Below are 15,795 nucleotides of genomic sequence, written 5' to 3' on the forward strand. Positions count from 1 at the left end.
GGTTTTGGGACGTTAAACACCAACAAGTAATTAATTAATTAATTCAGCAATGTAGCATGATTTGACTTTGTCTTTCAAAACTGCTTTATCAGCCACTTTACGTAATGACAAATAATTCAAGCCAAGGGCAGTGGTTCCACTTAAGTAACGTTTGTGACGAACATTGTGTAACATACGATACTCAGGCAAACGGCACTGATACTATAGGAGTGATGTGAAGCTCTAAGTATGAATTAAAAGGCCGTACATAGAAAAAACATAAACAGAAGTCAAAGTGTTTCGATTCAGGGGATAGAGATCAAAGCAGTTGCCTTGATGGAATAGAATGGAAACAACTTTATTGTGGTTGCCTTGATGCACAGCTCATGAGCAAGCATACCCAAGTGCTAGTGCATGTGACGTGGCATCTTTTGGCACTCAGGTTTCATTATTATTATTACACACCCATGCACAAACCCAGTTTGATGTGTGTGTATGCACACTTACCTATGAGGCACTATCATGGTACACATGCATTCAGTTGCTTTAATGCGTACCTATGCACAGTCCCAGTCTAGCAAATGCATGTAGACTCATCCACAAAGTATTATTGTACACGCGCTTAAATGTCCACATCCTATGGTGCACCGGGACAGCTGTTGCAGCTGAACGTTTTAGTAAACGAGGTGCGACTGGGCAAGTGCAGTGACACCTGAAGGGATGGCTTTTTGTTGTCTGATGCAGCATTTAGTTATGCTGACATGTGTTAATCAGCGACAATGATGCACCACACCGGGTTCAGGCCTTTCCAATTAAAATACACAAACACATTGCCGGCCTTTCTGCAACAGCGGCACATTACTGAAAGCAAAATTCACTTCACCATACCAAAGCACAGGCTTGGTTGGCCCAGACAATTTAGCAGACAATTCAAAGCCACACCTTTCAACATTGTATCACCTGCATAAGTTTGCTTTGATGTGTGGAAATGCTGCCTAAACTGGTGCTCTGCTAAGATTTTGATGGATGAGGTTACCATGGTTGCTGCACGAGCCACATATGAGTCAGTCATCTCTTCTTTGTGTTGTGCTGGGCAACATTGTAAGAAACTATTGCTTTATCTGACAAAACAGCCCACATACAAAGCGTAAGTTTGCGTATTTCTCGAGCATAACTGCACATAATTTGTGCAATATCTGCTGGGCTAAGTACAGTAATTATTTCTGCGCAAGGTGCCACACTTGCCATCACTGTTGCTTTTTCAACACCTTGTATGATGCTGCAATTCTCTCAGGCTTTTTGTTTTTTCATTATTTGTTGTACATAACGAAGTTATGAACTAATATTGCTGCACCTTTGCTGCAGCCAGACACTGACTTCCTTTCTGAACAAATTTTGCAGGTGACAGGTGCTTCCATTCAGGTGGCCAGTGAGATGCTCCCAAATTCCACCGAACGAGCTGTGACCGTTTCTGGTACTGCTGAAGCCATCACAAAATGCATCTACCAGATCTGTTGTGTCATGATGGAGGTGAGAATGCTTTCAGCTTTGTGGTACACCTGCTCTAACCTTGGTTGTGCTGTGCACCTTCTCAAAGTTCAGGAAGATTTGTCAGTGTTTGCACGAATCAGCAACCAAAAGGTACCGTAAAAACACGCAAAAATATGGAAATGCATGTCAAATTCAGATCCTTCAGACTCCCTAGGCACCGTGAAGTCATCTGAAAAATTGTGCTGTCCAAAACAACGAATCCGTGCTTTTTTCAGTCTCCCAAGCGGTCAAATTGCCACAGCCACGTCCAAAATAGCTTTGAAGGCATGCCAGCCCTAGCAAAAATTCCCAATGGAAAAACCAATAATCTGTTGGGTTATTGACATCTACTGGTCCTATCTATCCTATCTATCTATTGACATCTACTAGTTGTGTACAGATCTATTGCCAGCCTTGGCGAAAATTTCCAGTGGAAAACCAATAACCTGTTGGGTTATTAACATCTACTTGTCCTATCCCTCCTATCTATCTATTGACATCTATCTAACATCTACTAGTTGTATACAGATCTATTGCCAGCCCTAGCGAAAATTTCCAGTGGAAAACCAATAACCTGTTGGATTATCAACACCTGTTGTTCTATTGGTTGTGTACAGATCTATTTATCGGAACTGTATATGGCTGTTGGTTCTGTATTAGCCAATTGTAACTATATTGGCCTATTGGTTCTTTATTCGCCTACTGGTAATGTAGTGGTTCTGTGTTTGACTATTGGTAATGTATTAGTTTTGTATTTTTTATTCATTAGCCTTCTAGAAATAGTCTTGCATAACTGTGTTGGGGATGTCCATCTTCATGCACAGTACCAGGGCTTGTCCAACTCATTCGCTCAGTACCAAGGCTTGTCATCAGATGACATGACATAGCGGTTTTTGTTGAAGTCACTGGAACGGGAAGTGCCGCAACTGTCCAGCCCGCCACCATATTTGGTCCAGCGTGGCCGAAGCTACAGTGGTTCAGTGTTGATATTACGTGGAATAACACGTTCTACGAATTGCGTGGGCTTTTGCAGCTTCGAAGGAAGCATACCATTGTTCTCTAACTGATTAGGAAAGAAATAGTGACAGTTTTCACTTGTCTATGTACGCATGCATACCAACGCGATAAAAAAAATGCAAACTGCACGGCACTTACACACTCCACTCTCAGCATTTATGTTCAAGCTCTTGTAACCTATCTGTTATTAATAAAGAACACTACAGATGCACATGATGCAGGCAAGAATGATTGTGACGTAGGTGAAAGCGCGATGGAAACGAATGTGGACAGTGAAGCACACGGGCGCCGTGCTGTTCACATTTCTTTTGATTGCGTCGATACATGCTAGAATACATGATGTACAAGCATATGGAAAGGAAGAACAACATGCAGCCATACAACAGTTGTACAGTGACCCATCTGAGATTTATTTTATGCCAATTTTACCGCAGCTGTATGCATAACGGTGCTTTTAGAGCCACATTTCGTTCTCTTTTTTTTCTGAATATTCTTGAGCAGCTCCTCATTCTTTTTCCTCAAGGCAAACCTTTAGAAACAGTTACTACATCAGTGGCGCTTTTTCGTGAAGCTTATAAAGGACGACTGATGACGACGCCCTAAACAACATACACACTTCTTGTTATTCAAGAAATGAGGCCACACTTCGCTTTGAGGAGCTTTAAGAATAGGTATGCCGCACATATTTCAGCATATAGAAAAAATATGCGACGAACGTTCACAGAGAATTCGCGGCTCAGTGCATATGTGGCATTGCAAAAGTATGAATACAAGCAATAACAGCATGCATGTAAAAAAAAAACGACTGTCAAAAGTGAGCCTAATGGAAAGTGATTTCAGTGGAAATGTTGTAGGAGTCAGTTTCCTTGGCACGCCGATCGTTATCTCTGAGCCCAAAGGTGTCAATTTTATGCCGAAAATAATAAGAGCTGCCTGGCAATGTTCTTATGCATGAGCCTTCCAAGAAAATTACGCAAAATATGCTGTATTAGTGTAGCGGCAACATAGACATTCCCCAAAAGAACACTACTCAACGAAACGTTTACCTCACCAGGTAAATCTTTTGTGGGAACAAAATTTCTTCCACCGTATTCTGTGCGACCACACAGCCCATCGCTTGGCATCTTTTTTTGCCCACTCAGAATAGCAAAGCGCGTTTCGCCTGCTTCTCGCCGATTGCTAGCATCGAAAAGCGCAGCACCCTGGTATTCGTCGATGTCTTGATAGGCTTGTTAACAATCGAGAGTCAGAACGATACCGTAAAGTTTGTGTACGCTTTTCTCATGCGATAAGAACAATCGTCCTCCAAAGCACCATCAGTCGGCAGCTGGGAGTATCAAGTGAGGCGAGTGAACAGGACCATTTATGGCACAGAATCACCACATGACCACGAAAAACGAATCGAGAGCGCGTGCACGAGGGGGTGGAGAGGGGAGTGCACGGTGATGAAGAGAAAACGAACGCCGAACTTTTTCCATTCCAGTGACTTTAGTTTCTGTGACTTTAAAACACAATTTAAAAATACAGATTCTCTTCAAATCATGAAAAGAATGCTCAATTCTGTCACTATATAATTCACATTCTTTCCACTTCCACCAGTGTCTTGTGACATGTTCTGGCTGGTTGTCACTCCCTTTAAACAAGCCAATGCAGTACACAGCCAGGGCACCGGCTACCCTGCCATTGTAGGACTCTTAGCAGCTTTGCCATCTCTTTTTCTTTATGTTGTTTTTGTGCAACCCTTTTATAACAAATTGGTTATAACAGCAGGAATCTTCATGACACCTCTATAAGGGGCTTGATTGTAAAATCAACCTGTAAACTACAGCGATTTGCTGATATTGGCACGTCTTAGTTTGTTTTATTTGCGTAGAACCATTTCCTGAGACAACTAATGCTGCATGCTTAAACAAATGGTTATGGAGTTCTCGACTCGTGGTTGTTCACTGAATAGTGTTCGCTGCAGATACACTGCCCTTTTGTCTCTTTTCTTTCTGCGCAGTCCCCTCCAAAGGGAGCGACAATACCATACCGTCCAAAGCCAGCCATGCCACCAGTGATATTTGCAGGCGGTCAAGCCTACACGGTTCAAGGGCAATATGCAATTCCACATCCTGATGTGAGCATCTTTGGCAACTCAACACTCGCCATCTCTGTGCTCAGGAACCAAGATGTCCTGTTGTTTGTGTTATGAGTGATGCACTTGCACCAGTATTCACCCAGCTTTTCTTTTCTTGTTTCATACCCTATTAGAATAATATCTGCATTCTGTCTTATTTCCACATGTCTTTTTTTTTTTAATGCTTGCAAAGGAGTGATGTGGAATCAGTGTAGAGCAGGCATTGTTATGTGAAGAACATGTGGAACCTGAGAGTGCACGCAGAAAATTTGCAGTAGGGTACTGATCTAACCATTTAAGTTTTTCTATAGTCTTCGTGATTTTTGTAACACGTTAAAATTTGCTTTTTTTGATTAGAAATGTGTGCTCTTGAGAGGGCACATTACTGCTAGATGCTATGCTATCAAAAAAAAAAGAGAGAGAGAAACGGTTCGAAGCAGACAGTTGTTCTGTACTTAAATGCAAGCTGTCAAGCCAAGTAACCTGTATGGGCTCACTCTTAAAGTGCTCTCTGGTACAATTTGTCGTGGTTTACTTTGCCACTTGTCTTGTATCTCTATAGAAGTGTTTGCATCAGGAAATCATCCTATTCCGCACTGTAGTAAAAGCAACACCGGCGCACTCCATTTTCTGTACCTCCTTACCCTTGCCTCTCTCTCATTGTCACCTTCTTTCAACTTATTCCTGCGGCTTTGTAATGTGCTCCTGTGGAGTTACTTCGTATGCATAAAAGAGGAAGCAGAAAAAAAAAAAGAAAGAGACGAGAAAGAAGCCCACTATCAGGGGATTCCTTTAGTTTACTCATCTCCGTCAGGCTTTCCTGTCGTTATCACGGCAGTAGTCGAGCTCTCACTTTCTGTTACATCCCTTATCGACTGCAGCTAGCTACACTCTCTTTGTGCATATATAGGGAGCAAGTCACTGTTAGCAAAAAAAGAAAGAAAAAAGAAAATAAGTCATTCTTGATCAGTGTCAGCTTAAGCGGGCTCTGAGACACATGTTCACATAAATACACGAAAGATTAATTTAGCAGGATTTGCCTTTAGTGAAAATGTATGCCCTGTTTAGCTGTAATCAAAGTCGCTACGGCTTTCTACAATGTAGGATGGCCACTCTACTCTGAAAGAAGAGGGCCAAAGTTAGGGACACTAACTGTCAGCTTGTGATCTTAGACTAACCACAACTTTCCGACCTTGCCACACCCAACCACCTACCAACCCATACCTGACGTCCTACCTAGTGCGCACACAGCACACAGTCATCACTTGTTTTAGCCTCGTGCAGTTGTCTCCAAATTTGATGGGTGCTACGCCACAAAAATTTTCATGCGTGATGTGGCCAGCAGAGTTCCGAAAAAACAACTTCTCAAGAATCTTTAATACTGAAGAAGCGCGCAGTTTATGCGTCGACAGAATTCTCGTCAAACACAAGGATAAGTGCTTTTCAAAGTGTTGTATTGTGCTTCAGTGGTGAAATTTGAACTGATGAATATGTGTGAGGCTTTATCTATACTTTATGAGTCTTCAGGAAGGCCTCAGATGTATTAGTGGCTAAATATGAAAATGTAACTACGAGGGGACTATTTAGTCCCTAATTAACATACAGACTCAGCTCAGCTATCAGTTCATGTGCATTTAATTAGTTTGTTATATCAGGTGAAAAAGATTTCGGTTACCTTTGCACTAGGCACAGTGAATAGAAGTTCACCCATGACCCATTACTGGCCATAAACACCTTTCCACACTGTTTCACAAGCTTTGCTGCGTGGCACCCTGGAGGCACGAGTAGCCCTCGAGTCTACTCACACGTTGTGTCTCTGCTTCAGACTCCTCTTTTTTTTTTTCTTTCGCTGATGAGCCTGAATAGTGTAGGCGGTAGCCCCCTCGTTCCAGGCTCCCGTGCGCCGTCCCCGGCCCGGGATTTAGGTCGTGCTGGTCCCCTGTGTGCGAGGAGGAGATTGCCGCGAGAAGAGCACCAAGTGAGGAGGACGCCTATTAATGACTGCTCCCCGGTCCCCCTTCCTTCTTTTTTTCTTCTTCTTTTTCCCCGTGATGGTGGGCTTCTCTTTCCCTCTGCCTCCTCCGACTGCAGCCGGGCTCAGTGCCGGCCCCCGCCGCCTCCAATATGGCAGGCGTCAAACAGGCGACCAACCTGTCGTGCCCCTCGTGTTTCTTTGTTCCCGCCCCGCAGCTGACCAAACTGCACCAGCTGGCTTTGCAGCATGCTCCGCTGCTGCCAGGACACAGCGTCGGGGCCATCAACCCGCAAGGTGAGAGCGAGCAGTTGCCGACCGCCCCTCCTCACACCCGACACCTTCATCCCACCGACCACCGCCTGTGCCCCCCTTCCTGGCACTCCCCCCTCCGTGGCGCTCCAGTTGCGAAGCACCGGGAGCATCCCCTCTCCACCAGTGGCAGCCGTGCGCTGCACAGAGCTCAAGCTTGGCATTGGGAGGGAGGACACCAATAGGGGCAGGCTAGCCCTGCGAGAACCTCCGCCATTTCAATGGCGGACGTCCTTAGCCGAGAGCCCGCTCGTAGGCTTCCTAACGAATCCTTGTTGACGACGCGAGGAATTCGGCTAGGAGGTGTATCTCAGTTGTTTTTGCATTTTACTGCACACACTAATGGTGACAAGAGAGACATCTAGTGAGCAGGAAAACTCAAACTGACGTTGACTCTCTTGGTTTTCCTGGATAGTTGGTGTTCCTCTTGTCTCTATTAGTTATGAGAGTTTCAGTTAACCACAGACCTATGGTGCAAATCTGTCACCAGCAAAGATTTAAGAGACCCAAGAGCAAGGTGACATGTACAGATGTGTTTTTTCCAAAAAAATGAGGCAGCAAGATTGCACCACTCGATTGTCTGAAAACTCGTCTCGATCACTTGTGGCAGCAATTGTTTGCACTAGTCCCATTTCTGCAGCCACACGAGGAAATGCTGCCCTTAGTCAGCAGCTGTTCTGGACGTAATGGTAGCGTTCGTTTCAGGGAGCAAATGTCTCATAGCTGGTTCTCGTCTGCCTGCCCGTGCAATATGCATACGCTTCACGTTGTGATTGTATACACCCTACTACATGTGAGGGCAGGTCTGTTACTGGGCATTGTGATGTCACCTTCGTGGCACTGTTGGTGCTGTAATGCACTGGAAGGTAAGGACTGTGACCCTTTTCATTCTCAGACGCTTCAGTTCAATGGCGATGCAAGACAGGCCCTCATTACATGGCCCAGGGTCATCTACACCCACAGTGCTGGAACTCTTCAGACATAAGCGGTACAGTATTAAAAGAAAGACCAAATTTGTATTTGGCTCCCAATTGATACAGCTTAATTATGGCACAAAGGCATGAAAGACCATCTTTTACCATGCATACGTCAGCCAACTCGTATGACCCTGTTTCTCCTCCATAATATTGAAGTGTTCCAGTTTTATATGCATAGTTGAACTCCCTTTATTCATATCCTAGCACAAGAACATCGTTGTTACATTATTTTCTTATCATAGACGCTGACATTGGCACAAAACAATTTGCAGATAGATTTTAGTATTTTGTTCTGTCAATACATTATAGTCGCATTCAGTAAATTGACGTTCAGCTATTTTGTTTATACCAGCTAGGTGGTCCCTTTAAGAGCGGACTCTCCTGTAGGTTGTCAGAAAGATGAAGAGCATGCCATACTGCTAATTGACACGTGCTAAGCAAAAATTGCCACCGTGCATAGTGTATCCAAAATTTTTTTATGACTTGCATCATTTTGTATGAGGTGCCATATCTGTACTCGATTGCTTGCTCCTGTGTTGCACTGCATAAGCATGAGCTCTGTGCAGTCTAAATTCTGCTGCACAGCTGGCAGTTTTCTTTGAAAACTTTCTGCCAATGTTGTGTTATTCAAATTTCTTGTTGAGTATGACAGAGGTGTTAATTTGGCCATGTTTCAAGCATCATTGTTAACTACTTGGTATGCATTGTTGATCTAACCCGAAGTGTTCAGATGCAATACGTGTATGTAGCGAAAGAAAGTGTGAACTGTCCTTTTCCTTCTTATCCTAGTGTTCACTTGGATCATATGAGATATGTGTGTTTCACTGCCCGTTACCTTCTTCACAAGCAAGATTATCATTAGCAAGCGTTCGCTGATGCAATATTATGCAAGCTGGACACGCAGGCCTTCAACTCTTCTTTGATTTTTTATTTCTTGGGCATTAGCAGCACCAGTATGGGCTGCAGTAAGTGGCGGATATTGCGAGAATTTCTCGCTCAACTTACTCTGAGAGGGCTTAAGGGGAGGCAGAGTTTCACTGAAGCGATATCGTATCTCTAATAAAGCTTAAAAAAGGATGTGAGGAGTGAGGCATGGTGCCGTGAAAAGCAGGAAAGAGAAGTATAGGTAAAATAGAAAGTCGTTCAATAGTTGACAAGACATAGAAACTGTACTTCAAAAATTTTTCTAGGTCTGGTCAAATGAAGTGATCAAAAAAAAATGTCAGAGATTATTTCTATGTTTCATGGCCACGGGTATGTTGATGTGTTCATCAAAGAGTTAAGTCTATGCGTTTTGTCAGTGGCTGGTTATTGCCAAAGTCTACTGTGTGTATCTAGAGTTCACTCAGGCTATGTTGGCGTTATCAGACAATAATTCTGTTGAGGCAAGTAGTCGAAGCTCTTGATGAGATTTCTTTTGGGAAGCCGAATTAACTTACCTCTAGATGCACAGAAAAATCCAGCTAGTGGTCTATGCATTTGTGGTCTTCTGTCATGTGAAATCAGATGGAAGACTGTAGACGGTAATGCTAGAAAAAATTATTGTGCTCTTGTCATGGGCCTTTCATCTGTTTTCTGCACTTGAAAATATCAGTTGGACTGTTTTCCATGCAAATAGCTTTGGGTGACTAACTACTTCTTTTGTGGACAATTGTACAGTGGCTTGGGGAAGCATTTTTGTACTGTGGTTATGACATATTGCGTGAGTGAGAGAGTCATTTGTAATGGCCTGTTCTACTAGACTGCTGACTCATTAGAATCTGACCCAGAAATGGTAAACCTTTTGTTCAGAGATGGCATTTTGTGGCGCACTTTTTTTTTCATACCTTCTTTGGTTACACTTAGTAGGATGCCCTCAGTAGGAAGAGCCATTAATACGCAACTCTCATATTTATGCAAAATTTAACGTAAGCAGCTGTTTTTCGTGTGAAAGGTCATGTTAAGTGAAGCTCGTTAGTGTACTTTGTTTGACAACATGCCAGCAAGTGAAATATTTAAATATTTTTACGTATATGCTGAAAGTTGCAGTAGCATTTTGTTGCTAGTCTTTAATTATACACAGCACTTTTAATGTTACGTTGTTCTTTACAGCGTAGTCCTCGTAAGTATGCCCAAAGCAATGTTCTTTACTTGTTGGTACAAATATTAATAAGCAATGTTCTCTCTATGTGATACGTATTATTGCATATTGAAAACTTTTCGGCCAAGTACCAAACAGCCACTGTGTTTACATAACTGCTGTAGCTTACTAGGCAGTTGTCCAATAACTTTATTCCGAGAATTTTGTCGGGTACAAAGTATGGTATGAGTTAAGATATACAGTGAAGTCTTGCAAACCACGGCATTAAATGTGCTCCAAACTGAAACTTGTATGCATTGCACGTTTAATGGCGTAGGACAAACTTTCGAATGAAAAAAAAAAATTATTAAGAAATGCAGCAGCTGTACAGAAAGGTCTACTTTTGTCATGGTGTTTGTGTTTTTTGCTTGTTTGTTTTTTCACGACCTGTACAATATCCGAGATTTGAACTTATATGTAATGAACACTTTTTATATGTGATAATTATGATTAACTAACGGAACCAAAAATACAGGGCTCTCTAGATGTGGCATCAAATTTATTCAACCACACTTATTGCATGCAGCTCCAAACACACAGCCTGGAACAAGAAAATGTAAATGTTTTCAAAATTTTCTCATAAGTACACTCTTCCATACGGTTCACTTTTCTGGCACAAAAAAAAAAAACGCTTGTGCCATATACTTACAGCAAACAGGTACCATCAAATAGTGGCTCGGCCATCTGTAGACCAAATGCAAATGTCCGGAGGGGATTGATTCGGCTTCATGCTACCTGTTCGCAGAAATAGAAGCCTTGGTGCAAACGTTTGTGGCAAATTATTTATTATTATTTATTTAGTACCCACAGCGCCAGAGGCATTACAGTGGGGGAGGGGTTTACAGTCAGTTTGGACAGTTCAATAGTTTGTCATATATAACGCGTGGAAAACGGCAATAGCAACAACAACAGCTACAGCAGATCGACAACATAAGTTATTCACAGCAGTATGCAGTATATGTGAAAAAAAAAAAAAAGAACACTACAAGGTTGAGTCACTTGAACAGGAAAAATAGTGATTTGCTATCGGAGTATAGCCACAATTCTCTTCTGCATACAGTGGTGAGGACAAAAGAAAAGAAGAACAAAAGATAAGAACAGTAATACATACAGTACGTCTAAAAAAAAAGATCAAAGAAACATCATTTCAGCAGGGCAAAAAACATTTCATTCGAAACTACGTTGACGATGTCAGCAGGTAACCTATTCCAGTCTTGGATATATGTACAATGAGCGAAATTTCGGCCCAGTTATGACTTGGCTGTTTCAAGGTTCACTTGTATCCTGCCACAGGTTCATATGTGCAAGCGCAACATTTAGTGTAAGTGGGTCCAATATTCGTGGCAAAGGTACAAAAATTGCGTCCGGTGACTGCGTTTACCCACGAGTGGCGTACTGCAATACTGATTTATTGGGCTACAAACGACAAAGCCATGTGCTCAACGCGACCTCTATCATAGTAACAACGCATTTCCTTGATTAGCACCGTTCCCTCAATCTCCTCATTTATCTTGTGCCAGTTGGGTTCCCCTATGACACCTTAAAGTAGGTTGCTTGCATTAGTTGGTTGTATTTTGCTGGCATGCTTATTTTGGGTGCCGCTTTGTGTGACAGCGCTTGCAGCGCTGGCAACCACCAACAACTTGCGGCCCAACACTGCAGCTGCTGCCATTGCCACTGCAAGCACCACCACCACTGAAATGACCATCCCCAACGACCTCATAGGGTGCATCATCGGCAAAGGAGGCTCCAAAATCAATGAAATCAGGTACGCGTCACCTCCTGTATATTCTGTTAATTCCTACGCATTAGAACCCTCATGAAAGGAGCCCTGCAACACTTTTCCAAGTAATCGTCAAATGGCTTCATTATACAAGCTTATTCCCTCGTGAATCGACTGGCACAAACATTTTTAGAATCCGTCAAGTACAAGCGGAGTTACAGGGATTTGTGACCAGCTTCAAGCACTTTCTCTCTGCTTTCATATTAGGGAGCGCGCTGAATGCTATGCAGGGAGGGTGATGACAAGGGGGCAAGAAGATGCATCCCTTCATCAGCGCGCGTCATGACCTTGAGCACTTTCAATTCTTTTTTTCTTCGAACGTACGGCTTACTTTCAGTGTGATCGCGAGCCCGAGCATGGGCACGTGGCGGCATCTCGTGGCGGCCACGGTAACTATGCAGCTCACGATGCTCAAATCAGCCAATGGCCGTAGACTTGGGATTTATGGTGCAGTCATTTGGGTTTATGGCATCATTTGTTGAGAGGGAACGATTTCTGACTGACTTAGAGGATTAATTGTAAATTCCAGGCCGCATGCTGCGCCATAATGTTTGGCTCGCGGGTTCTCGGGAGCCTCGACTACCAATCGGCAGCATTTTCTGACCATGCTGAATAAGTGTTGCAGGGCCCCTTTAAAGGGACACTAAAGGCAAATATTAAGTCGACGTTGATTGTTGAAATAGCGGTCCAGAAACCTCGTACCGCTGCTTTTGTGCCAAGGAAGTGCTTATTTTGAAATAAAATCACGTTTTTAGTGGTCCGCATCGCGTTAGCGCGCTTCAAATCTCCCGCCTGAAAATACGTCTCTCATACGTCACTGCTGCCGTGCCCAACGTTGCCCGCTTTTACTGCGCGGCCGCCGACACTAGTAGCAGCCGAGCGGAAGTAGCGGGACCCACAGTAGCAACAACGGCGCTGCGGCAAAAACTTGCTCGGATGGGCACATTCAAAGCCGTCATCAAGTTGCGGTTGGTCTCGTAATCCTCAGTACGAAAGTGCAGCGAGCACACACGCAGAGGTTTTGACTGTTTAGCACACTGGCGCAATGGCATGACACTAAGCCACTTCGAGCGTAAGGGTTCATTCCGCGGCACCCAGTGAAAAGACACACCGGTTTCCTTGCTGCAGCACTGGCGTTGTGCACCATTCGGGCATCCGGCAATATCACACGCATGCGGCATTTTGTCGAACTTTCTGTCAGAGCGACTTTCACGAGCGCGCAAAACACGCACGGCAGTACGCGATCCCGAAACTATCACTGAGACGGGCGAGGCACAGTTCGGCAAAAACGGAACCTTTGAACCACGCGCGCCGTTCCCCATGGCAACGCCACGGAGGTTTTGTTTTCCATGAATCAAGCGGAAACGAACAAACAGCATTTTATTACGTCTTTTGATGCTCGGAATGTTCTTTTTTTACTGCTGTTAGTTTGATTACTAGTGATTTATTGTAGGCCGACTTCCCTACGTCATCGGGATCACTTCGAAAATGTCCCACTCGTGGCGCTCATCATGTGATACATTTAGCTTAATTTCTCGGTAAGTAGGGCACTGCTGTTGATAACATTGCCGTTTTAGAAGTTGTCATACATTGGGCTTTCACTCTGACATAAATTGTTATTTGCCTTTAGTGTCCCTTTAACAGTCGAGGTGTGAGCAAACAGACAAGGTCAAACAAGCAATGATTCCAAGCCATGGGCTGTAATTAAATAAATTTTAATTACAACCATATAGTAGTAAGATTTTTTATAGACTGTCTTAATTAACGGTTGTTATGATCAAGAATTAAATCTGCACTAATTCTTAGCAGCAAGTGCCAACTTCCAAAGAGCAGTCAGTGTAAGTAAAAAGTGTGTCCCCTGCCTTCGCAACTCTTCGACTACATATAGAATGTGCGTCTAGCTATAATCATTGCGTGTTGTTGGAAATTCACTGCTTACATGTAGAGCTGTGCGAATAGCAAAATTTTGGGTGCGAAGCGAATTCGAATATTGAAGGTGTGAGTGCGAATTGAATCGAATATTTTTCGAATATTTCTCGAATATTTCTAGAATATTTCTCGAATACTTCGAAGCGAAATTGCAGAAAAAAAGTTAGAGAGGATTCCTAAGCATATTCTTATGAGATAGCAACATGAAAGTGTTTCTTTTCTCTAGGTTGATGAAGCACTGGCGGGGTGGTGTTTCATAGTTGTCTTATCAAGAATGAGGCAATGTAGAGGCCGAATTCTATTTATGTACATGATTTGGTGCAACCAAAGTGTTGCCGACAACACTTTACACGTGATAGGCAAAGGTGCCATTTCCTCAGCCTCTCCTCCTCTTTCAACTTCTGTGGAAGCCCAACCGATGTGGCGAACAAGGGTGCGCTCCCTTCAAGTCTGGAGTTCCAAATCTGCCTCGTAGACGTCGATATATAAGAACATCTGAAATTTTGGATTCTAACAAGCTTCGGCGTCTGATTTTTCGGACTTCCTGCCCAAATTTCAGGCCAAAAACAGCATTAATTGAGCCCCCAACTCTGCCACATCTTTCATCTTCATGTTGGAACCAGCGTTTTCTTGAGTTAATACATTTGTGACCGTAGCGGAGCTTGAAAGGTAGCTTTGCCGCAATACGGGGGTGTGATGAGGTGAAGCATATTGAAAATCTAGGGACCACTTTTAATCGTACGTTGACTGTCTCTTGGCAAAGTTCGACCGTAACGGAGCTTGAAAAGCAGCTTTGCCGCAATACCGGGCTGTGGTGAGGTGAAGCATATTGACAATCTAGGGACCACTTCCAATTGGACGTTGACTGTGTTTTGGCAAAGTTCGACCGTAGCGGAGCGTGAAAGACAGCTTTGCCGCAATACCGGGGTGTGATGAGGTGAAGCATATTGAAAATCTAGGGATCACTTTCAATCGGACGTTGACTGTCTCTTGGCAAAGTTCGACCGTAACGGAGCTTGAAAGGCAGCTTTTCCGCAATACGAGAATGTAATGAGGTGAAGCATATTAAAAATCTGATGGGGCACTTTATATCGGACGTTGACTGTATTTGTTTTTGGGAAGTTCGAATAGTTCGAATAGTAATATTCCAGTGCGAATCGAATCGAAAAGCAAACACTACTCGAAAAATATTCGAAATTTCGAATATTCGCACACCCCTACTTACATGTTATGCCTTGAAGGATGCTTCGTTTACAGAGAAGTATCTGCTTCGTTCTGGTCTGCAGGCAGCTTTCTGGAGCAACAATAAAGATATCAAACTCTGAAGAGGGGTCCAAAGACAGAACAGTCACCATCTCAGGAACGCCGGAAGCAATCAACCTAGCGCAGTACCTCATCAACACCAGGTGGGTCTCTAAAAACTGTTTAGATCACCTGACTTCATGATGCTTTCAGAATGAGAGTGATGTTATGCAGCTTCCTTCATGCTTGGTGTTCATCTCGGTTGTTTATGGCACACGAGGGTGCTTGTTGATGGCTCGCTCGATCTCGGGGGGGGAAGTGGCCGTCCCTGAATGTCGTTTGTTCTCGGCTCATTTGCTTTTACCACACACAGCAGGCGACACTGTAAAGCACTGCAGTATTTCGGAAAAAAGACATCCCTTACTCAAAGGAACGTGTTACGTTTGCAAATTACTGTTATTGTCACGGAAGTTTAAAACCACGCGGTTGTCTTTGCTCGACTGCTGCACCTTCTCTTCTTGCTTGTGCCCTCTTTTCGTAGCAGCCTCTGCCCTTCGAGTCGGAGCAGTTCATTCTCCAGAAGTCCCCCACTTCAAATGTGTGTGAACGCGGCATAATAAACCTGTTGGCTTCATGTGCCTCATTTCACGTATAGGTGTCACATACCTTCCAAAACCTTGTATAGTAGGCCGTTATGGCAAAAATAACTTTGGCCCTGATAATTGCGCTGGTACCTTTCTTCCCGCCACCCTCCAACCAGTAAGGCCGGTGCTGCAATGGCACAGAGTCCTTATTCACAGAGCCCCTCCCCCTCCT

At 43.6% G+C, this 15,795-nt stretch overlaps 1 protein-coding gene across 12 annotated transcripts in view; it reads left to right on the top strand.

The window, feature by feature from the left end:
* LOC119394215 (poly(rC)-binding protein 3) overlaps positions 1-15,795 on the top strand; it is a 434,114-nt gene that overhangs the window by 395,275 nt on the left and 23,044 nt on the right. For 9 of the 12 annotated variants that reach the window (XM_049415707.1, XM_049415699.1, XM_049415703.1 and 6 more), the window contains 6 exons: positions 1,381-1,509; positions 4,529-4,645; positions 6,737-6,914; positions 7,825-7,917; positions 11,640-11,793; positions 15,024-15,143. In XM_049415707.1, the coding sequence (XP_049271664.1) occupies positions 1,381-1,509; positions 4,529-4,645; positions 6,737-6,914; positions 7,825-7,917; positions 11,640-11,793; positions 15,024-15,143 (791 nt within the window). The remainder of the gene's footprint in view (positions 1-1,380; positions 1,510-4,528; positions 4,646-6,736; positions 6,915-7,824; positions 7,918-11,639; positions 11,794-15,023; positions 15,144-15,795) is intronic. The other 3 variants (XM_049415705.1, XM_049415704.1, XM_049415706.1) reach the window with 3 other exon arrangements.

This window comes from Rhipicephalus sanguineus, chromosome 5, assembly GCF_013339695.2.
Source record: "Rhipicephalus sanguineus isolate Rsan-2018 chromosome 5, BIME_Rsan_1.4, whole genome shotgun sequence".
Lineage (NCBI taxonomy): Eukaryota > Metazoa > Arthropoda > Arachnida > Ixodida > Ixodidae > Rhipicephalus > Rhipicephalus sanguineus.